This window comes from Stomoxys calcitrans, chromosome 4, assembly GCF_963082655.1.
Source record: "Stomoxys calcitrans chromosome 4, idStoCalc2.1, whole genome shotgun sequence".
NCBI lineage: Eukaryota > Metazoa > Arthropoda > Insecta > Diptera > Muscidae > Stomoxys > Stomoxys calcitrans.
In genome coordinates, this window is record NC_081555.1 from 44,211,393 (window position 1) to 44,234,990 (window position 23,598).

Genomic DNA, 23,598 nt, shown 5'->3' on the forward strand with positions numbered 1-23,598 from the left:
GAAAAAATTTGTCAACGCCGACTATATGAAAAATCCGCAATTACTTTTTGGGCATACATTGGTTATTCAGGGCAAACTAAATAAATAAATTTAACATAAAAGATTCTGTTTTAAGTGGTTCCCCCTAATAATGATTTTATTAAATTTTTTTCAGGTTGTAGGCCCACATTCGGCAATTTTGAAAATAGAAAATGCAGAGGAACAGAAAAGTGATTATGAATGCATGTTTGACAAATATGCCATTGGATTATCCTCATTATATGTTGGTAAGTAGACTTTCGGTAATGAAGTCAATAAAAAAAGGTTTCACATTAAAGCTTTGTACTTGGGAAAATCTTTTGACATGTTCGTTAATAACCCTTAGAGAGAGAATTTTACGTAGATATTCTATTTTTTATACCATAATCTGCAGAACTTAATAGCATTCTTCTTAGGGGTAAGGATTCGATTGTAAAGAAATCTGCATATGTAGATACTGATAGTACGCGTTTGGTGGCATGGAGTTAAAAATGAGTTACAAAAGTTTTTGGAGAGAGGTATTTTAGACATTCTAAACTGTGTTTTGCAAAGGTCGTTTGTAAGTACTTGCGTGATTTGAAAAAGAAAGCTTCCTCAATGCGGACTGTTTAACTTTAGTAAATACTTACCTAGGAAGTACCTATGTCAAGCGAAGGTCGGTAGAAACTGCCCTGCACGAGATTGCGCCAAGACGTACCCATTAGCGGTTTGCATTGACATCGGGGGGACGTTTAACAATGTGCGGATCGACACATTGATCCAATCCAACCGGGTGGACCTGGTTCTTAGAGACTGGATGAACCATACGCTAAGGACCAGGTGGATAAATTGCCGGCCCCATGACACAAATATTAGGTAGACAAGTAGGAGCGTGCTAAGTTCGGCCGGGCCGAATCTTATATACCCTCCACCATGGTCGCATCTGTCGAGTTCTTTGCGCAGTATATGTTTCTAGGCAAACAAAGTATAATGAATAAGGACGGAGGAGCAGCTACATCAAGTTATAGTCCGATTCGGGGCTCAAGAAGCGAAATCGGGAGATCGGTTTATATGGGAGCTGTATCAAGCTATAGATCGATTCTGAGCATATTTCACACGTATGTTGAAGGCCATGGGAGGAGCCGTTGTACAAAATTTGTGCCAAATCGGATGAGAATTGCGCTCTCTAGAGGTTTAAGAAGTCAAGACCAAGATCGGTTTCGAGAATTGCGCCCTCTAAAGGCTCAAGTAGTCAAGACCCAAGATCGGTTTATATGGCAGCTATATCAGGTTATGGACCGATTGGGACCAGACTTGCCACAGTTATTGGATATCATTACAAAACACGTCGTGCAAAATTTCATTCCAATCTGATAAGAATTGCGCCCTCTAGTGGCTCAAGAAGTCAAGACCCAAGATCGGTTTATATGGCAGCTATATCAGGTTATGGACCTTGCCACAGTTATTGGATATCATAACAAAACACGTCGTGCAAAATTTCATCCCAATCGGATAAGAATTGCGCGCTCTAGGGGCGCAAGAAGTCAAGACCCAAGATCGCTTTGTATGGCAGCTATATCAAAACATGGACCGATATGGCCCATTTACAATACCAACCGACCTACACTAATAAGAAGTATTTGTGCAAAATTTCAAGCGGCTAATCAAGAATATATATACTTTATGGAGTCTCAGACAAATATTTCGAGTAGTTACAAACAGACTGACGAAATTAGTATACCCCCCATCCTATGGTCGAGGGTATAAAAATGGCACAGGACACGCCACATCACTACTTTGGGTGACCACCATAAATAACCTATCACGGATGCTGACTGAGGAGGGATTTGAACCCGTCTGCTATGCAGACGATGTTATAATACTTCTTAGGGGTAAGAATTCGAACCAACTATGCAGAAGGGCCAAAAAGGTCTTGCATATGTCACATGACTGGACTAGACCTAGAGGTCTCAATGTTAAACCAGAGAAGACTGAAATATGAAAATACAAAACGATTTCGATATCTGACAAGGTCAAAGACTTAGGAGTGATCTTGGATAGGAAACATAATACGAAGTGTCACACTCAGGAGCATACTGAGAAGGCTAGACGGGCCGTAGGCTCAAAATGGGCCTGATTCCGAGGATGGTCTACTGGCTCTACAGGAGCGTGATTAGACCAATACTTACTTACGCCTCAGTAGTTTGGTGGGCTACAACATAAGGATCATACAACAGTTTCAGAGAACATATTGTCTTGGCACAGGCGGAGCGATGAGGAGCACGCCCACTAGGGCACTGAAAACTATTCTAGATATCCGACCCATTTACATACAGATTAAGTGAGAGGCAGACACTGCGGCTATGAAATTTATGGCGATGGGAGAATAGCTTGAGGATGGGAGCAGCTCATACCATCTCTTATAATCGAGGCGGCAATAGGTAATCTGGAAGGAAGGGATGAGGTTTCCGATCGAATACCTGAGACGACACTTGAGGTAAAGTGCGAGGCTCTGATGCCAGCGGCACAGTTTTGGACTGACAGAACCCTAGTATTGCCATCTGGAAGATCATATTACACGGATGGATCAAAGCTTGAGGACAGAGTGGGCCTGGGCGTCTACATTGAGAACCCAAGTACTGAGATCTGCTTAAACTGCCTGACTATAATACGGCTCTGCAGGCGTAGAGTCGGGCGATCACGGAATAGGTGAGGTGATGTGCTGCTAACGCAAGGACGTCAAGTGTGAACATCTTTACGGACAGTAAAATGACCATAAGGCAATTACAACCAGGACGGTAAGATCACGAACAATCTTTGAATGTATGAAGGAGATTAAAGCCTTCTCTGATGATGACACAATCTGCACTGTTTGGGTGCCAGGCCATAACGGAGTAAAGGGAATTGAAATAGCAGACGATTGTGCGGTGAAGGCCAAAGAACGGCCGTCAATAAATTTGGTTAACCCGAAGCTTTTCGGATCGACGCAGTCCGAGTTAAGTGCGTGTGCGACGAATGCGCATATAACACTGTTGAACAGTCGGTACACCCCAAATCCCACCTGGTCGTCTAGTTTAGAACCATCCGTGTAGAAGTCTATGTAACTTCTATTACCAGGGGTATCGTAGTTCGAATCGATTCTATCAGGAATAGTGGTTCAGTACTTTTTATCAAAAAGTGGCTCAGGCAGGATGTAATCCACACTGCCTGGAACATCGGACATTGCATCAAGGATAACACTGTGTCCGTAGCTGCCACATGACCAAACAGTGGTCGCAGCAATTTGTGTAGCCACAATGACCAGAGGCATTAGGTGTAGCATTAAATTCAGTGCTGCAGATGTTGTCGTCCTCAGTGCGCCTGTGATACACAAACAAGCCATCCTTTGGATACGGTTGACCATTGTACAGTAGGTGGACTCTTAAAGCAACGCCCACCAGACCACAACACCATATGGCATCCCGGCACGGGCTGTGAGCACCACACAAGCTGGAACATTGAGGTCCGATCTGTTTTGTGTTCATTGCTATCACGAGAAGATTAGCGTCCACAGGTTGCAGATAGTGGAATGCTCCAGAGAAGAAGCTGTAACTGCAGTCGCGAACAATCGGCGGTATAGAGCGAAGAGTCTCAGTGAGAGGTCAGGTGGCACCGGCTCTTGCACAAATACTGGGTGCCCACGATGCCCGATATGACAAGGCAAGTTATGGGAGCCTTTAAATAACCAATGGCCACCCTGTTCCCGAGGCGATCGATCCTTTGAACCGGAACGAACTTTCTTACATGCAGGTGCTTGACGAGTATCGCCACCTCCACATCAAAATGTGGTTACAACAGCAACCATATGGCATTATATTGGTCTGGCAGCTGCAATATATACCCAATGCATGACACGCGGCCAATGGCTCTCCTACAGGTGTATAGGGCAAGAATTGCCTTTCTTGCTCTCTCCAAAATGTTTTATTTGAAGTTCAATTTCCTGTCCAGCAAAACACCAATCTATTGGTTTGCCCAAAAAGTAATTGCGGATTTTTTAAAAGAAAGTAAATGCATTTTAAGTGAAACTTAGAATGAACTTAATTCAAATATACTTTTTTTACACTTTTTTTCTAAAGCAAGCTAAAAGTAACAGCTGATAACTGACTGAAGAAAGAATGCAATTACAGAGTCACAAGCTGTGAAAAAATTTGTCAACGCCAACTATATGAAAAATCCGCAATTACTTTTTGGGCTACCCAATATTTTGCGGTTTTCAGTAAGTGAAACAATCTCTCCTGCCAAGGAAACGGGTGCCACTATAGGTGACTTGTATCTCCTGCTGAAAAGAACTACTTCTGTCTTGCACGCATTAACGCCTAGACCATTTTCGGTAGCCCACTTTGCTGTGGCACGTACAGCTTCCTGAAGTATATCTCCAAGAATGCTGGGAAACTTTTTCCTAACCGCAATTGCCACGTCATCAACATACGCGACCACTTTTACACATTTTTCTTCCAGAGACAATAATATATTGTTAATGGCTCTATTCCAAAGTTGAGGAGCCAGTACACCTCGTTGAGGTGTTCTTCTGCCGACCCATTTTTTTAGATCTACAGATCCCAAGCCTGCCGTAAGGCATCTTGTAGTAAGTAAGTTATCAATAAACTTTCTTACTGTAGAGTTGATGCCTAGAAACACCAACTCCTTTATGATTGATGTCGGTTTGGAGCACCTTCAATGTCAAGAAATGCTACCTTTGTATATTCCTTGACACCGAGAGATCCCTCTATGTAGCCGACTAGGTCGTGAGGGGCTGTTTCAGTGGATTTGCCTTTACTATTGGTTGCCCAAAAAGTAATTGCGGATTTTTCATATAGTCGGCGTTGACAAATTTTTTCACAGCTTGTGACTCTGTAATTGCATTCTTTCTTCTGACAGTTATCAGCTGTAACTTTTAGCTTGCTTTAGAAAAAAAAGTGTAAAAAAGTATATTTGATTAAAGTTCATTCTAAGTTTTATTAAAAATGCATTTACTTTCTTTTAAAAAATCCGCAATTACTTTTTGGGCAAACCAATATATTTCATGCTGCTGCCGCAATCTCCTGGAATCTTTCCCCTAAGATAGGTTTATATTAACCTCTCAAGAGTCTTCAGCATAAAGGATGACAGACTAATAGGACGAAAATCTTTTGCCTTCGTGTGGTAAGGTTTTCCTGCTTTCGGAATGAAAATGACCTTAGTGTCCCTCCATCCCACAGGTATATATGACATTTTGATACAAGCAAAATATATCTCCCTAAGCCAGGATATATCTCCCTAAGCCTTTTTGCCAGAATGCGAAGATAACATAGGTTCGGTCTCGTCCTCAAGGCTCGAATCAGGTGTCTTCGTCAAAAGCCCCTGCGACCAGTCTCTGTCGGCTAGTGGAACCTGGCGTAGGCGCTCCACCAGTCGAGGTCTCAGTAGCAGACAAAATGCTACGGCCTAATACCAGCACCGCAGCTGTTGGATCTTTCGTGTCCATTCTAAGCTTAGTCCCGGTCTCTAGATCTGCCTCTCCACTGGAAACAGACGGAGTTCATTAACCGCCTTGGGGATAAATAATGGTATTTGTTATAAACTTTTCTTTTTTTCCTTACAGGGACGCCGCCACAAAATGTCACCGATTTTGATTGCATGGTGTACGATTATGCAAATATGAGATGTGGGTTTACAGTGCCAGAAAATAATATCCAAGTTACATATGACCTGGACTACAGATTGAGCGACAAAAGTGTAAGTGTTGATGAATCCAATACTAAAGACTAAAAAGAAGAGAAGAACGTATGTGGTAACATATGGCTGAATGCTTGCTTGTTTTTGCAGAATTTCAAGACTGCCTGTCAACTTGAGAACAGTGTTCAAAAGCTGCAATGTAATATAACCGACTATCTGCCAGGCAGAGACAAATACATATTCCGATTGACGGCGAACAATGCTCTGGGCAAGAATGTGCAAGAATTTATCATAAACAACCACAAAATAGGTATGTGTGGTAATTGGCGACAAGTGCTGGACATAACTTTCCTTGTTTTTTTGTATCGACAGTTAAATTGCAGCCGCTTGATATTCGTGTTGAGAACACAACCAGCGATGGGGTGATGCTTAAATGGGATATTGATAAGATCAGTTACTACAGAGCCGGTCTGGTATATGAATTGAAAATTCGCGATAATTATACGGATTGGCGAACACTGGCCACAGATGACATTCACCCCCAAGGGGGCATATTTAGTGAAACCGTTAAAGACTTGTATCCGTTCTGGAACTATACGATACAAGTTCGGGGGAAATCGAGGCGTGTAGACAAGGACGAGGACCGCTTTTGGAGCGATCCAACCCTAGTATCGTTCAGCACCAAAAGCAGGCCGCCACACACTGCTCCCGATGCACCTGTGGGCAGTTTTTACAGCACCGAAACCCAACTCAGTCTATATTGGAGCCCTTTGCCAGAGCATAAACATTGCGGTCCCGGGTTTCATTATGTGGTCAATGAATTCGACTCTTATGGTGTTGTAATGTAAATGGATTTGTCATTCAAGTCTGATTTCTAGCTATTAAAGAAATTGTCTTCATTTACAGCAATAGTTCCACTGTGAATACAACGACACTAACTTTAGATTCCAGGAATGAGAGCTTACGGATTTTTAGCATAAAGTCAGCCAATGATTATGGTCATTCGCCCGAGGGCAGTGTGATTCGTGTCTACGGAGGACAGTGCCAGTTTTGTAGTCAATATGAGCTCGATGAGAATAATATTGTAAAAGGTTACCACAATGACAGCTACACCTTGTCTTGGTCGCCTCCAAACAATGACAGCGAGTTGCAGAACTATACAGTGTTTTGGTGTACTCCACAAATAGAATCGGTGAACCAATGCAAGGTAGGTATTGTCTTAGCTGTTCCTGGGCCCTCGTTAAGGTTGACCACGTTTCTTTGTTTCAGGGACCCATTTCCTACAAATATGTCGATAAATATACGACAAACTATACCACCGAACCCGAAGATCGCAGCTTAAACATGGCCATATCGGCCAATTATCCACACTACAACAGGGGAATGCAATGGGCTCGTTGTTCGCGAGAAGTCTCCAATATGCGAATGGAAATAGAAGCGACTGTCCTTAATGAGAGCTCGGTGCTAGTAAAATGGAGTTCCGGAAGTGTTTGTCCCTCCATACTGAAGGGCTACAAGCTAACCTATTGTCAGCAAACAGACAGTGTAACCTGCAAAACTGTGTCATTTTTGGGACATTCTCGGAACTATACAATCCCTCATCTACGCCCCTACAAAGAGGTTTGTGTCAGCATGTATATGTTCTCATCTTCCAAAAATGGCAGCGTCAGCGAGAGTATTTGTGTGCGAACCGAGGAAGGTGGTGAGTATTAGTGGATGGTATCTCAATGACAATTCAATAATGGGTAACTCCTCTTTTGCTTTTGCCAGCCCCTTCACCACCCATGCATGTTGTGGTCAAGCCAAAAAGTGTAACTAGCAAATCGGCGAAAATCGAATGGGAACCGCCAAAGGAACATAATGGAATTGTTAGGAGTTACACAGTTTATTGGTAAAGTATAGTTGCACTATAGTTTTGTAAAATTGTTGACTCTCCTGTTCGAAGCGTTGGCGTGAAGCTTCGGCTGGTAGGTATAACGCTTATTGGTAAAAAAAAAGGTTTGAATCGCCAGCGAACCTGCTGATATGTAGAGTAGTTATGTTAAGAACTGCCCGGAAAAGAGATCCAAGCATGTTAGGTGGAACGGGAACTTGACAGACTTCGGGGAGGCTTTAAGGAAGGGCATATAAAACAATGTTGTTGTGCTGGCTTGGCCCTGTGCAGGGAATCTCTAAACTAGTACAGGAGCGAGGTCAAGCCGTCCAAAGGGGGTTTCATGGGTCTGCTTTTGTGAGTCGATAGAGGGAATGAAGGAGACCAACAGATTCCACAGAATGCTTTTTAAAGATCCGAAAACTCTTTAAAGCATTCTAAGAGATGTTATAATGAGAACTTTCCAGAAAAGAGATCCAAGCATGTTTGGTGGAACGGCAACTTGACAGAATTCGAGGAGGCTCTAAGGTAGGGCATATAAATTCATGTTGTGTGCTGGCTGGGGTCTGTGCAGGAAATCTCTAAACAAATACAGCAGCGAGGTCAAGCCGTCCAAAGGGGGTTTCGTGGGTCTGCTTTTGTGAGTCGATAGAGGGAATGAAGGAGACCACCAGGTTACACAAGGTGCTTTTTAAGGATCCGAAAACCTTTTAAAGCATTCTAAGAGATGTCAACTTTAAGACCCTCGAGCTACTGGCTGCTACCGACTTCCCTGTGTGCTTGCACTTAGCCGGTGGATCGATATACACGGATGGCATCGATGTCCCTCTGATTCAACATAGCGCCAAGTCACTGTTATATGGTCGAAGACATGATAATATTGGGAAAGATAATCTGGGCGGTGAATTCGTTTGAACCCTACAGGTCAACGGGATTGGATGGCGTATTGCCTTCTATATTGGAAAGGGCAGAACCGTGTGTCATACGACTAGAGCTGGCAAACTATCGATAATAGCAACATTCGATATTTCCAATAACAAATATCGACAGTATCAATGGTATCGTTAATTTCCAAATTTTGCTCATGCACTTTCCACTAAGGAACAGGGGCAAAATTCTCACATATTAACGAGTGCAGTCCGATTCAAGTTTTAAGCTCAACCATAAGGGGCCTCCTTTGTATGGCCGAGTCCGAACGGCGTGCCGCAGTGCGACATCTCTTTGTTGCCTCACAAATGTTGCCAGCATTAGGAGAAGAAAACCACCGCTGAACATTTTTTTTCTCTTGGTCTCGCCAGGATTCGAACCCAGGCGTTCAGCGTCATAGGCGGACTTGCTAACCTCTGCGCTATGGTGGCCTCCCATCACCTATATTTCAAACGAAAATAAGAAGCAAAAATCAGCACATCACAGTGCGAATAAAACCAAATTGAATAAAGTCAATTGGAATTCATAAGAAAAACCATTGCACAAAGATTTAACCCCATCGGAAGGAAATTGCGCCCTCTACAGGCGCAATATATCATATAGGAAACATTCAGTGTTGGATCGCTTTTTATATATGGGGGGTATACTAATTTCGTCATTCTGTTTGTAACTACTCGAAATATTCGTCTGAGACCCCATAAAGTATATATATTCTTGATCGTCGCGACATTTTATGTCGATCTAGCCATATCCGTCCGTCTGTCTGTCCATCCGTCCGTCTGTCTGTCCATACGTCCGTCTGTCTGTCCATCCGTCCGTCTGTCTGTCGAAAGCACGCTAACTTCCGAAGGAGTAAAGCTAGCCGCTTGAAATTTTGCACAAATAGGTCGGTTGGTATTGTAAATGGGCCATATCGGTCCATGTTTTGATATAGCTGCCATATAAACCGATCTTGGGTCTTGACTTCTTGAGCCTCTAGAGGGCGCAATTCTTATCCGATTGGAATAAAATTTTGCACGACGTGTTTTGTTATGATACCCAACAACTTTGCCAAGTATGGTTCAAATCGGTCCATGTTTTGATATAGCTGCCATATAAACCGATCTTGGGTCTTGACTTCTTGAGCCTCTAGAGTGCGCAATTCTTATCCGATTGGAATGAAATTTCGCACGACGTGTTTTGTTATGATATCCAACAACTGTGCCAAGTATAGTTCAAATCGGTCCATAACCTGATATAGCTGCCATATCAACCGATCTTGGGTCTTGACTTATTGAGCCTCTAGAGTCCGCAATTCTTATCCGATTGGAATGAAATTTTGCACGACGTGTTTTGTTATGATATCCAATAAATATGCCAAGTATGGTTCAAATCGGTCCATAACCTGATATAGCTGCCATATCAACCGATCTTGGGTCTTGACTTATTGAGCCTCTAGAGTGCGCAATTCTTATCCGATTGGAATGAAATTTTGCACGACGTGTTTTGTTATGATATCCAATAAATGTGCCAAGTATGGTTCAAATCGGTCCATAACCTGATATAGCCGACATATAAACCGATCTGGGATCTTGACTTCTTGAGCCTCTAGAGGTCGCAATTATTATCCGATTTGCCTGAAATTATGTACGAAGGATCCTCTCATGACCATCAACATACGTGTTTATTATGATCTGAATCGGTCTATAGCCCGATACAGCTCCCATATAAATCGATCTCTCTATTTTCTTCTTGAGCCCCCAAAGGGCACAATTCTTATTCGAATTGGCTGACATTTTACACAGGTCTCCAACAAGTAATAATATAATAATAGCAGAGCAAATCTTTTGTTATATCCTTTTTTGCCTAAGAAGAGATGTCGGGAGAAGAACTCGGCAAATGCGATCCATGGTGGAGGGTATGTAAGATTCGGCCCGGCCGAACTTAGCACGCTTTTACTTGTTTTTGCTAAATTTTGCAAAAAATTTAACTTTGCCGATAGTATCGATTGTAAAAATATCAATTGATATTCAGACAAAAAGTAAAATATCGATATTGTCGATAGTGCCATCAATATTTTAGGATTTAGGAGCTGCTTTTTTTATTACCTATCGTCTAGGTGGCGGGACGTTAGGGTGGTTTTCATCCCCGTGGCGAGAAACACAGTCACTTACTGCCCAAGGACTACAGGCCTTTTAGTCTCTCATTTTTCATTTTGGAGACCCTGGAGAAACTCATTACCGTTTCCTCCCTGCTAATACGGACCTGATTTAGGGGGCTTCGAGGCAGCTGTCCTGATGGGCGAGTTTCGACGGGCTTGACATAAACACCATGGCAGCCGGTTGTAGGTACCGGATTTCCCCGATGGAGTTTTTCATCGGCAAGGGCTGCCGCCTCAGTGTATTACACACTGCTACTACAACAACATGATCCAAAATTTGTACCCGGGAAGGACATACGGGGTCTTGAGGATTTGGAACCCTCTTAAACCTGGGCAATATGGGTATCAAATTAAAGGTATGAACGAATAGATTACGAAATTAGGCTCTAGAAAGACTCTAAATTAAAACAAAAACATATTTACAAAAAAATTAAAAAAATAGCCAGGTAATCATATGATCCCTTGCACCTTCCTCCAGAAGCAGAGGAAGAAGAATCCAATGTATATACGGATCTTAGTTTGGATATACGTAATCTACTAATCAATAGCTTTCATATGATACCCATATTGCCCAGGTTGGACTATTTCCCCCAAGGTGGAGTTTTTGGCCCCTAGGGGGATCCACGGGCCCGAGCCCCAACGGACTTCATATTCGGGTTCCTGGTATCAAAATTAGGGGGTATGCTAAAAATTCTATTTTTTTCGCGAACTATTCCGTAAAATACAGTTCAGCCATCGCTCTTTTACAGCCCAATACGATTTTTTACCATATCGCCCTGACTATTGTCGGTCCACTATGAAAATCATCAATTTTATATCGATTTATAATCAAAGCCTTTTTCCCCCCAATCTTAGGTATAAATTTAACAATTTATCTACAATGGAAAAAGCCACAAACATCACTCAAACCTCGTACAATCTAACAGAGCTCAACAGTTCGACCAACTATACAGTTTATGTAACAGCTCACACCGTTAAAGGATCCGAACCGAGTGAACATCTGCATATATCAACACTCATTGGAAGTAAGTTAAAGTAAATGCATGCACAGTGCGGTAATTTTGATAAAATCTTTATTTGATTGCAGCTCCTTCCTTTCCTCGTAACGTTAGAATTCTAAATGACTCGATAATATCATGGGATAAACCGGACTTCCCCTCCGCATACTATTTGGTGGCTTTGGTGGCTCGATACAGCTCAAATAAAACCACTTACGAACGAGTTTCGGTGGTAAACGGACAGAGTTGCAAATTCCAACTAGACTGTACGTATACATCTCAGGAAGTTTCATTTTCTATTAGAGTTCGTGCCATAAACTTTGGGGGACAGCAGGAAATCGATAAAGATATAAAATCAATGCACCCAAGTGAGATACGACTTGGGGCCGAAATTGATCAAAGTTTTTGTGAGCCAGTCAAAGAGGCCGAAGTTGAAGTGAATGCATATGACATTTTAGATGGATCAAATCAAAAATCGTACTTTGCATCCGATTGGATCGATCCACAATTTACTTCCAAATGCGCTCCGAATAATACGGCGATATTTGTAATCTCCTTTGTGATTGTATTGGCATTTGTCGCCTACATCTTCTACAGGGTACGCAATAAGTACTATAAAATGAAAAATATTAAGGTCATACTGCCGGATGGCCTAATAGATCACGTCCCCAATTATGAATTCTCCGGCAAAGGATCAAGGAAATCATCGAACAGTGACCTTTTGATGAATTTTCATAGAAACGATTTGAAATCCAAAACAATGGAGCAGCATTCAAATGCCTTCTCATCGCTTTCATCCACCAGCAGTTCAAAAGACCATCAAATAGATGATCATCAAATTGGAGAGCATCCATCCCTAGAGACCACCAACGAAGAGCTGAGTTCAAACTCAAGCTTAAGTTCACATTCCATTTTAACCTATCAGAATCTTCATAATATTCAACAATCTCCCAATCGAAGTGGCACACCTGTGGAGGATGATGAGACAAACGAAATGGACAACCACGCAAAAGGTTACACTACAACACAAAATATTGGGGGCAATGGCTATGTAACACACAATTCACAGTTTTTGGCCTCCTTACTGAATGCTTCCGAAAGGAATGTACCATCATTTCCCGCAATGACAAATGACGGATACATACAACCAAGTGCTGCAAAACAATTGGTAAGTTTTTTTTTTAAGTTAATAAACTGTTGAAAAAATTGTTAAATATTGAAAATAATTGTTTGCGTTAAGGACATGAACATGACGTATTTTATTCTTACTTTCAACAACTGTGTCAAATAAGGGGTTCAAATCGGTTCATAACCTGATGAAGCTGCCATATAAACCGGTCTGGGATCTTGACTTCTTGAGCCTCTAGAGGGCGCAATTATTATCCGATTTGCCTGAAATTTTGTACGACGGATCCTCTCATGACCATCAACATACGTGTTTATTATGGTCTGAATCGGTCTATAGCCCGATACAGCTCCCATATAAATCGATCTCTCTATTTTACTTCTTGAACCTGTAGAGGTCGCAATTTTTATTCGAATTGTCTGACATTTTACACAGGTCTCCAACATATAATTTAATTATGGTCCAAACCGGACCCTATCTTGATATCGCTCTAATAGCAGAGCAAATCTTCTCTTATATCTTTTTTTTTGCCTAAGAAAAGATGCCGGGAAAAGAACTCGACTCGATGCGATCCACGGTGGAGGGTATATAAGATTCGGCCCGACCGAACGTAGCACGCTTTTACTTGTTTTATTATACCCCCCACCATAGGATGGGGGTATACTAATTTCGTCATTCTGTGTGTAACACCTCGAAATATGCGCCTAAGACTCCATAAAGTATATATAATCTTGATCGTCATGACTTTTTGAGTCGATCTAGCCATGTCCGTCCGTCTGTCCGTGCATCTGTCTGTCGAAAGCACGCTAACTTTCAAAGGAGTAAAGATAGGCGCTTGAAATTTTGCACAAATACTTTCTATTAGTGTAGGCCAGTTGGGGATTATAAATGGGCTAAATCGGTCCATGTTTTAATATAGCTGCCATATAAACCGATCTTGGGTCTTGACTTCTTGAGCCTTTAGAGGGCGCAATTCTTATCCGATTGGAATGAAATTTTGCACGACATGTTTTGTTATGATATCCAACAAATGTGTCAAGCATGGTTCAAATCGGTCCATAACCTGATATAGCTGTCATATTAACCGATCTTGGGTCTTGACTTCTTGAGCCTCTAGAGTGCGCAATTCTTATCCGATTGGAATGAAATTTTGCACGACGTGTTTTGTTATGATATCCAGCAATTGTGCCAAGAATGGTTTAAATCGGTCCATAACCTGATACAGCTGCCATATAAACCGATCTTGGGTCTTGACTTCTTGAGCCTCTAGAGTGCGCAATTTATATCCGATTGGAATGAAATTTTGCACGACGTATTTTCTTATGATATCCAACAACTGTGCCAAGTATGGTTCAAATCGGTCCATAACCTGATATAGCTGTCATATAAACCAATCTTAGGTCTTGACTTCTTGAGCCTCTAGAGTGCGCAATTCTTATCCGATTGAAATGAAATTTCGCACGACGTGTTTTCTTATGATATCCAATATCTGTGCCAAGTATGGTTCAAATCGGTTCATAACCTGATATAGCTGCCATATAAACCAGTCTGGGATCTTGACTTCTTGAGCCTCTAGGGGGCGCAATTCTCATCCGACTTGGCAGAAAGACCTTCAATGTACGTGCCCAATATGGTCTGAATCGATCTATAGCTTGATACAGCTCCCATATAAACCGATCTCCCCCAATTTTGCTTCTTGAGCCCCTACAAGACGCAATTCTTATCCGAATGAACTGCAAAAATTACACAATGACTTCTACAATGTTCAGCATTCAATTCATTTATCGGACCGAATCGGACTACAACTTGATATAGCTCTAATAGCATAACAGTTCTTATTAATTATTCTTTGTTTGTATCTCTTTCGAGACGATATGAATGATGTTTGCCTAAAAAGAGATGCCGCGCAAAGAACTCGTTGATGTTGATCCATGGTGGAGGGTATATAAAATTCAGTCCGGCCGAACTTAGCACGCTCTTACTTGTTTTTTTTTTTTAATTTTTCTAGACGAAGAGATGTTTTTGGTTTTTTTTTTATTAACAAAAAAAAACCTTTTTTTATTTTAGTTTCAGCCTCAAATACAACACCCACCAATTGCAGCATCACAAAACGGATACACCACTTTAGAAGCCCTAGGCAAAATGACAGCGATGCCAGATGAAGCGACACAAAACACCGCTGCATCACCAATAACATCGCCCCAATCTACAAATGCACATCAATTTACTGCAAATAGCTTAGCAACTATAAATACATCACCAGTCATCACAGATCTAGACGAAATTGAACATCACAACAAAGAAGTGACAGCGCCACAGCCAGGTACGGCCGGCAGTACGGCAATTAGCCACCAGCCCAATACCACTAATAATAATAGCATCTATGGATATGTGACGCAGCAACAACTGGCCAACTTTGGCAATAACGTGGCCCTAGCCATGGAATTGAACACTTAGGTATGGAACAGACCTAGCATCATAGTGTCTTATGACGGTACTGAAATCGCTTATCTAGGTTCGTTCAGATATCCACACATGCAGCTCGAGAGGTTTCATTGTCCAAGATATCCAAGTGCCAATTCCTCGTTACAAGTGGACACATTTCATGAATTTTTGCTATTTCATTTTAAGCTATTGTCAACGGCAAGGAATTTGCAAAAGGAAATTAGTGGCCATATTCAATGTCCAATATTTGGTTGGTAGCAAGTTGCGTAAATTTTTTTTTATTATTTTTTCTGAGTGTAGATTTCAAGAAAAATCCACAAACTGTCTTTTTTTTTTGCACCAAATGCAGGTTAGCTAATCTCCTTTGATACTCACAATCTCATTGCCATTAATGTTTACTGCTGTTACCATTTGTCAAAGGGGCCAATTGAATTGTGCCCACTTGAGTAGTGTATATGTTCCTTATCCCATTATTTTTTTGGTTTTTTGTTATTTTTTTTTTTTTTCATTTCCATTTTCCTGCACTAGAAGACAAGATTCCATTAAACAATTGATTTGAGAGAGCCAAATACACAAGGCAACCTAATGAGTACTGCAAAATTGATCATATCATAGATATGACAATGAATCTCCATTTAATACTTATATATTTATTTATTAAAATAAACAAACAAACAACCAACAAAGAAAACGAATATTTGTTAAAAAAAAAAAACATTTTATCTATGCATATACATGTGTAAATAGACCTTAATAGTTTATAAGAACTTAAATTTGTTGTCATACATTTTTTTCTATACATTAGTAATAAGGAGTTATAGAGAGAAAAACAGAAAAAAAGAGAAAGAGACGCTTGTACTCCGAAACAAAATTTATTAAATGTTATAATATTTTTTGGAAATGTTAATTATATACAAATCACCCACCCCTCAAACACACACACACACACCCACACACACAATTTGTGCAAATGTAAGAAATCTTTTGTAAAGAAAAAATAAACCAAAACCAATTATACATTAAATCAATAAATTTATTGAAAACAAACAACTTTTCTTTTTTTATTTCAAAATGCAAATTTGCCATGAACTGGTGCAAACTTCTCCCAAATCAATGAGTGCTGTCCGCTTCAATTTTAAGCTCAATGATAAGGAACCTCCTTTTTATAGCCGAGTCCGAACGGCGTGCCGCAGAGCGACACCTCTTTGGGGAGAAGTTTAAACATGGCAAAGCACCTCACAAATTTCGCCAGCATTAGGAGGGGGAAACTACCGCTGAAATTATTTCTGATGTTCCAGGATTCGAACCTAGACGTTCAGCGTCATGCTTAGCTCTGCGCTACGGTGGCCTCAATTTTTATTTCACTGAACGAAATTCACAACTCAATAATTGACAGGCAGTTTAACTAAACGTAAAATAAAATCGCCATAATATTGGGTTGCCCAAAAGTAATTGCGGATTATTTAAAAGAAAGTAAATGCATTTTTAATAAAACTTAGAATGAACTTTAATCAAATATACTTTTACACTTTTTTCTAAAGCAAGCTAAAAGTAACAGCTGATAACTGACAGAAGAAAGAATGCAATAACAGAGTCACAAGCTGTGAAAAAAGTTGTCAACGCCGACTATATGAAAAATCCGCAATTACTATTTAGGCAACCCAATATTTTCAATTAAAAGTTTAATTGAATATAAAATCGTTATTAGTTAAAAAATTAATTAATTCAATAATTTGTTAATTGAGTATGAATTTTTTCATTTACAGCCGTGATTAAATTTTTGCCATTTTCAATTAAAAAATTAATTGATTCAATTAATTTCTTAATTGAATTTGAAAAATTTTTTTAATCGCAATTGTGATTGAAAATTTTGGTAATTTTCAAATAAAAAATTAATTGATTCAATTATTATACCCACCACCGCAGCATGGAAGGAAGTATATTCGTTTTGTCATTCCGTTTGCAACACATCGAAATATCCATTTCCGACCCTATAAGATATATATATAGTCTTGATCAGCGTAAAAATCTAAGATGATCTAGACATGTCCGTCTGTCTGTCTGTTGAAATCACGCTACAGTCTTCAAAAAAAAAAGATATTGATCTGAAACTTTGCACAGATTCTTTTTTTTTTTTTTGTTCATAAAGTAAGTTTAAAAAACAACAACAACAAATCCAAAAAGGAAATATAGTAGAAACCAAAAGAAAAATGTGCTAAATTGTATGTCGAGTCAAGTATAAAAGTAGTTTAAAAAGTAAGTTAAGTTCGAAGGTTAAGTTCGAAGGTTAAGTTCGAAGGTTAAGTTCGAAGATGGGCTATATAGCCCCCATATATTGGGTTGCCCAAAAAGTAATTGCGGATTTTTCATATAGTCGGCGTTGACAAATTTTTTCACAGCTTGTGACTCTGTAATTGCATTCTTTCTTCTGTCAATTATCAGCTGTTACTTTTAGCTTGCTTTAGAAAAAAAGTGTAAAAAAAGTATATTTGATTAAAGTTCATTCTAAGTTTTATTAAAAATGCATTTACTTTCTTTTAAAAAATCCGCAATTACTTTTTGGGCAACCCAATACGTCGATCCGCCGATTTAGGGTCTTAGGCCAATAAAAACCACATTTATTATCCGATTTTGCTGAAATTTGGGACAGTGAGTTGTGTTAGGCCCTCCAAAATCTGTCTTTAATTTGGCACAAATCGGATCAGATTTGGATATAGCTGCGATATAGACCGATCCTCCGATTTAGGGTCTTAGGCCCATAAAAGCCACATTTGTTATCCGATTTTGCTGAAATTTGGGACAGTGAGTTGTGTTAGGCCCCTCGACATCTTTCTTCAATTTGGCATAGATCGGTCCAGATTTAGGTATAGCTGCGATATAGACCGATCCTCCGATTTAGGGTCTTAGGCCAATAAAAACCACATTTATTATCCGATTTAGCTAAAATTTGGGACTGTGAGTTGTCTTAGGCCCCTCGACATCTTTCTTCAATTTGGCATAGATCGGTCCAGATTTAGATATAGCTGCCATATAAACCGATCCTCCGATTTAGGGTCTTAGGCCAATAAAAACCACATTTATTATCCGATTTAGCTAAAATTTGGGACAGTGAGTTGTGTTAGGCCCTTCGACATACTTCTGCAATATGGCACAGATCGGTCCTGATATAGACCGATCTTCCGGTTTTAGGTTTTGGGGCCATAAAAGGCGCATTTATTGTCCGATGTCGCCGAAATTTGGGACAGTGAGTTAAGTTAAGCCCTTGACATACTTCTGAATTATGGCACAGATCGGATCAGATTTGGCTATAGCTGCCATATAGACCGGTCCTCCGATTTAGGGTCTTAGGCCCATAAAAGCCACATTTATTGTTCGATGTCCCCGAAATTTGGGACAGTGAGTTGTGTTAGGCCCTTCGACATACTTCTGCAATATGGCACAGATCGGTTCTGATATAGACCGATCTCCCGGTTTTAGGTTTTGGGGCCATAAAATACGCATTTATTGTCCGATGTCGCCGAAATTTGGGACAGTGAGTGAGATTTTGAAACAGGATAAACAGTCAAATCGGCTCCCGTGTCCACCAAAAACCTGATTTTCGATTTTATGTCTCGAACAAACAGGCGACAAATCTCTTGGCTGCAACCGTCTGTCACCAATGACGGTGCGCCATTTAGTTTTCCGAAGCGTTGTAATTGCACGGAGACACACACTTTTTCGCTTTGTCCCCGAACTTAAAATGGTACCAGCAAAGCGATTTGTCTCTCTTCGATGATTTGGATCGACTTCGTTTTCCAGTCTTTGATTTGCTGCGGCTTCTTGATTTTCCAAATGAATCCATCTTTGCACAGAGATTCTCTAGCTTTCTCTCTATATCCTCAAGACGGCTGTTGGAAGGAGTAACCGCACACACTTCTGAATCGGCGCAATCGGAAATTTTGTCGGCCATTGTGGCAAGCTTATCCAAGTTGTCATCGCTGACGGAAAGAATTGCTTTCATCTGACTGGGAAGACGCTGTATCCAAAGTTGCTTTAAAATCTCGTCCGATACCTTACCTTGAGCCAAACTTCGCATCCCGCTCAATAATTCGGATGGCTTCTTGTCTCCAAGTTCGATTGTTGTCAGGAGTTTTTTCAAACGTTTTTCTTCGGAATCGGAAAAACAGCTCACCAATTTGTCCTTTAATGTTCCATACATATTCACAGCTGGGGGATTGATTACGATGTCATGAACCTTTTCAAGGATGCTGCTCTCAATTGATGCGACAATCGTATGGAATTTCGTGGAATCTTGCGTTACGCCTGCCATTAAAAATTGCGATTCCATTTGTTTAAACCAGAGCAAGGGATCCGCATGCCAAAATGGTGGGGCTTTAATCGCTACGCGAGAAATTTCCATTGATGTTGAAGAACTGCCTTCTGACGTCGACATATTCCTTAATGCGTTTTTGGGCACAAAAAGTTGATATACGTATTCAAACAGTTGTCGGGGGTCACCAAATTTGTGGCGGCTAGCAGAGAAACCCTCAAAAATAGAACGCACCACAATTATTTTTTATAAAAAGGAACTATTTTAATGTTTATTTTACGAAGTTTAAAAGATGACTGAAAAAATTTCAAATGTGATGTCACATATATAAGACAAAAAATCAAGGCCTCCTTGGTTACAATAAGCAAAAGAAAATAACAAAATTAACATGAACAGAACAGAATAAAAAGAAAACAATTAAAGGTAAAAAAATACTTAAAAATAAAATGTACAATTTCATGTATTGGAGTTTAAAGTAAATTATGCAACAGGCAATGCCAACTATGTTAAGAAATACTTTGGTAATTGAGGTGTCACCACAGACCGATCCCTCGATTTAAGGTCTTGGGCCCATAAAAGGCGCATTTATTGTCCGATGTCGCCGAAATTTGGGACAGTGAGTTAAGATAAGCCCCTTGACATACTTCTGCAATATGGTACAGATCGGTCCGGGTTTGGATATAGCTGCCATATAGACCGATCTCTCGATTTAATGTTTTGGGGCCATAAAAAGCGCATATATTGTCCGATGTTGCCGAAACTTGGTACAGAGAGTTAAGTTAAGCCCCTCCATATATTTCTACAATTTGGTCTAGATCGATCAAGATTTGCATATAGCTGCCATATAGACCGATATCTCGATTTAAAGTCTTGCCCCCAAAAAGGCGCATTTATAATCCGATTTAAATTTGACACATTGACTTATGTTAGGCTTTTCGACATTCATGTTGTTTATGGTTCAGATCGGTTTATTTTTAGATATATTGTAGCTACTAAAAAGACCAATATTTTGTTAAACACAATTGAACAGTGGCTTGTACTTATTAGTATTTGGTCCAAATCGGATCATATTTCGATATAACTGCTGGGGAATATATATATACCCGAGGTGGTGGGTATCCAAAGTTCGGCCCGGCCGAACTTGACGCCTTTTTACTTGTTTTCGAATATTAAACAATTTTTAAAGATGGGCGATGGGTAAATATCCAAAAAGTAAATACCCGGGTATTTACCCATTTATATCCAAAAGCTGAGTATTTATAATTTTGCAGATATCTTGGGTATAAAAACATTTTTCAAAAAATTTAGATTTTCGTATTCTTTGTATGCAAATCTGACCTTCTGATCTCATAAAATTGAAATTTAGTTACATATAGTCGCTATATAGACCGGATATCTCCAGGCTTAAAGTCTTGAGGCAATAAATTGGTAATTTTTCTTCCGATTTAGATAAAATTTGGTACAATGAGTTCGGGTAGACCCCTACCAATTTCTGTGAAGTGTGGTTCAGATCGGACTATATTTGGATATAACTGCCTATAGACCGACCTCCCGATACAGGGTATTAAGGCCATAAAAGATCCATTTATTACCAGAATTCGATGAAATTTGGCACAGTGTGTTCTGGTATACCCCTACCCATTCAAAGTCAAATGTGGTCCAGATCGGACCATATTTAGATATAGCTGCTATTAAAGCCGATCACTCGATATAGTGTAACATTTTTCATCCTATTTCGATAAAATTTGGGACATCAAGTTCTGGTACCCCTCTAAGCCTTTTTGTTTAATATTGTCCAGATCGGAAAATATTTGCATATAGCTGCCATATAGACCGATCTCCCGTATTTTCAAATATGGTGCTTAAGTAAATTCAATTAAAGGCTATTTTGTTCCCAAAAATATAGAGGGAAGCAGATTTCCGGTTCTACGTGCCGGATTAACCCAATGAAGTCCTTCATCGGCCAAGGGCTCTCGCCTCAGTGCCCAACATACTACTACACAACAACAACAACAAATCTATAAGGCAACCCTACCTGACATCGGAAATTTTTTGGAGAACCCCCCACGGGGAAACTTGATCCAAATGATTTGAAGAGTGGATTATGATAAAATTTTGATATATTTTTTTAACGAAATTTCACTTTCTTCTGGTGATTGATTTATTAGCGAGTGATTTATTTTACGGCTGGGCAATGCTCTATGCCATAAATGGCCAAATTTTTCTATTAGATTATTTCAACTTCATTAGACTGGTCGCCACCAAGTCCAGATCTAGAAATTTGACTGGTCGAATTCAAGCGAAAACGCTGTAATTTGGTGACAAGCGCTTAAGATAGTGGAATGGCGAAAATTGAAGTTTTACGATAAAATATCGCAAATTATTTTAACAAAACAATAGAAAAATTCCGCTCCAAACGATCACCAAGATTCACGCCCACTTTTCTAAGCTCTATTTTCTATTAATTTGATCATAACCCAACATTTTGATATTAGGTTAGGTTAGGTTGAAAAGAGGGTGCAGATATGAATCCGCCCCATGCCACTATGAACGTACACCTAAGCCAGTAATCGGCTTATTGTGTCTCCACCTAAGTGCCGATATATGTTAGACGCGAAAGCCGGGCAATGACAAAAGGAAATGCTCCAACGTCTCATCATCTTCACCGCATGCCCTACACATGCTATCACTTGCCGCACCGATTTTACATAAGTGAGCTCACAGTCCTACGTGTCCCGTTATGATACCAATAGCTATACTGACCTCTTTCTTGCTTCCTTTCAGTAATAGCCTCGTCTACTCACGATCTGGATACCCCCCATAGGATTTTCGCCGTCCTACCGACCGTTGCGCTGTTCCACAATGTTGCATGCGCATTCGTCGCCCACTCCCTTAACTCGGACTGCGTCGACCCGAAAGGCTTTGGGTTAACCAAGTTTATGGACGGGAGTACTGTGGCCTTCATCGCTAAATCGTCTGCCCTTTCATTTCCCCTTACTCCGTTATGGCCCGGCACCCAAACGGTGCGGATTTTGCCATCCTCAGAGAAGGCGTGTTAGCATCCTTCTTGCACTGCAAGACTGTTCGTGACCTTACTGTCTTGGCTGTTATTGCCCTTATGGCAATTTTACTGTTGGTAAAGATGTTCACACTCGACGTCCTCGCGTTAGCACCACACCACTTCACACATTCCGTGATCGCCCGGATCTCCACCTGCAGGACCGTATTATGGTCAGGCAGTCTAAAACAGATCTCAGTCCCTGGGTTTTCAATGTAAACCCCCAGGCCCACTCTGTCCTCTAGCTTTGATCCATCCGTGTAACATGATCTTCCAGATGGCAATACTAGGGTTCCGTCAATCCAAGACTGTGCCGATGGCAGCAGTACGTCGCACTCGACTTCAAGGTTCATATCAGGTATCCGATCGGAAAACTCCCCCTTACTTCCAAGTTTCCTATCGTAGCCTCGATTATACCGCAATGGTATGAGCTGCTCCCATCCTCAATCCATTCTCCCATCGTCTTAAGTCTAATAGCCACAGTGGCTGCCTCACACTTAATCTGTATGTCAATGGGTCGGATATATAGAATAGTCTCCAGTGCCCTAGTGGCGTGGTCCGCATCGCCCCGTGTATGCCAAGACAACATGTTCTCTGAACCTGTTGTATGGTCCTTATGTTGCACTTTTTCTCCATAGCAGTCCACCAAACTACTGAGGCGTAAATAAGTATTGGTCTAATCACGCTCCTGTAGAGCCAGTGGACTATCCCAGGATTCAGGCCCCATTTCGAGCCTACGGCCCGTCTACATAGTGCCCAACAGGATGTAGTGGGTGGGAAACACATTAGCCGGAAGTTGATTCAACATACGAACGGTGTGAGTTCCTGGAATGTCTAGTATCCCTGACATGCATCCTTACATCAGGAATAAGAAGACGAATATCAGACGAACACAACCCATGAAAGTACAGATAGAACAGCGTCAAACAACCTACATTGCGAAGATGTTCGAGGGAGGTAAAAGAGTTGGATACCCCACTGTCCCCAGCAACGCCATCGCTCTCCTCTGTACAAGGTCCAGTAGCTCCAAG

At 40.7% G+C, this 23,598-nt stretch overlaps 2 protein-coding genes across 2 annotated transcripts in view; one reads left to right on the forward strand and one right to left on the reverse strand.

Moving 5' to 3' along the window:
• The window catches only part of LOC106080766 (cytokine receptor), a 129,772-nt gene extending 113,522 nt beyond the window's left edge, over positions 1 to 16,250 (forward strand). Inside the window, exons 5-14 of the mRNA XM_059367480.1 lie at positions 155 to 266; positions 5,618 to 5,751; positions 5,842 to 6,001; positions 6,064 to 6,535; positions 6,598 to 6,898; positions 6,961 to 7,393; positions 7,462 to 7,582; positions 11,487 to 11,656; positions 11,719 to 12,797; positions 14,823 to 16,250. Coding sequence (XP_059223463.1) covers positions 155 to 266; positions 5,618 to 5,751; positions 5,842 to 6,001; positions 6,064 to 6,535; positions 6,598 to 6,898; positions 6,961 to 7,393; positions 7,462 to 7,582; positions 11,487 to 11,656; positions 11,719 to 12,797; positions 14,823 to 15,212 — 3,372 coding nt within the window. The 3' untranslated portion in view covers positions 15,213 to 16,250. The remainder of the gene's footprint in view (positions 1 to 154; positions 267 to 5,617; positions 5,752 to 5,841; positions 6,002 to 6,063; positions 6,536 to 6,597; positions 6,899 to 6,960; positions 7,394 to 7,461; positions 7,583 to 11,486; positions 11,657 to 11,718; positions 12,798 to 14,822) is intronic.
• Positions 16,251 to 18,873: 2,623 nt separating this feature from the next.
• LOC131996910 (uncharacterized) lies at positions 18,874 to 19,632 on the reverse strand. Its single transcript, XM_059367109.1, has one exon. It carries the CDS (start codon positions 19,630 to 19,632, stop codon positions 18,874 to 18,876), a length of 759 nt encoding a protein of 252 aa, XP_059223092.1.
• Positions 19,633 to 23,598: the final 3,966 nt, after the last annotated feature.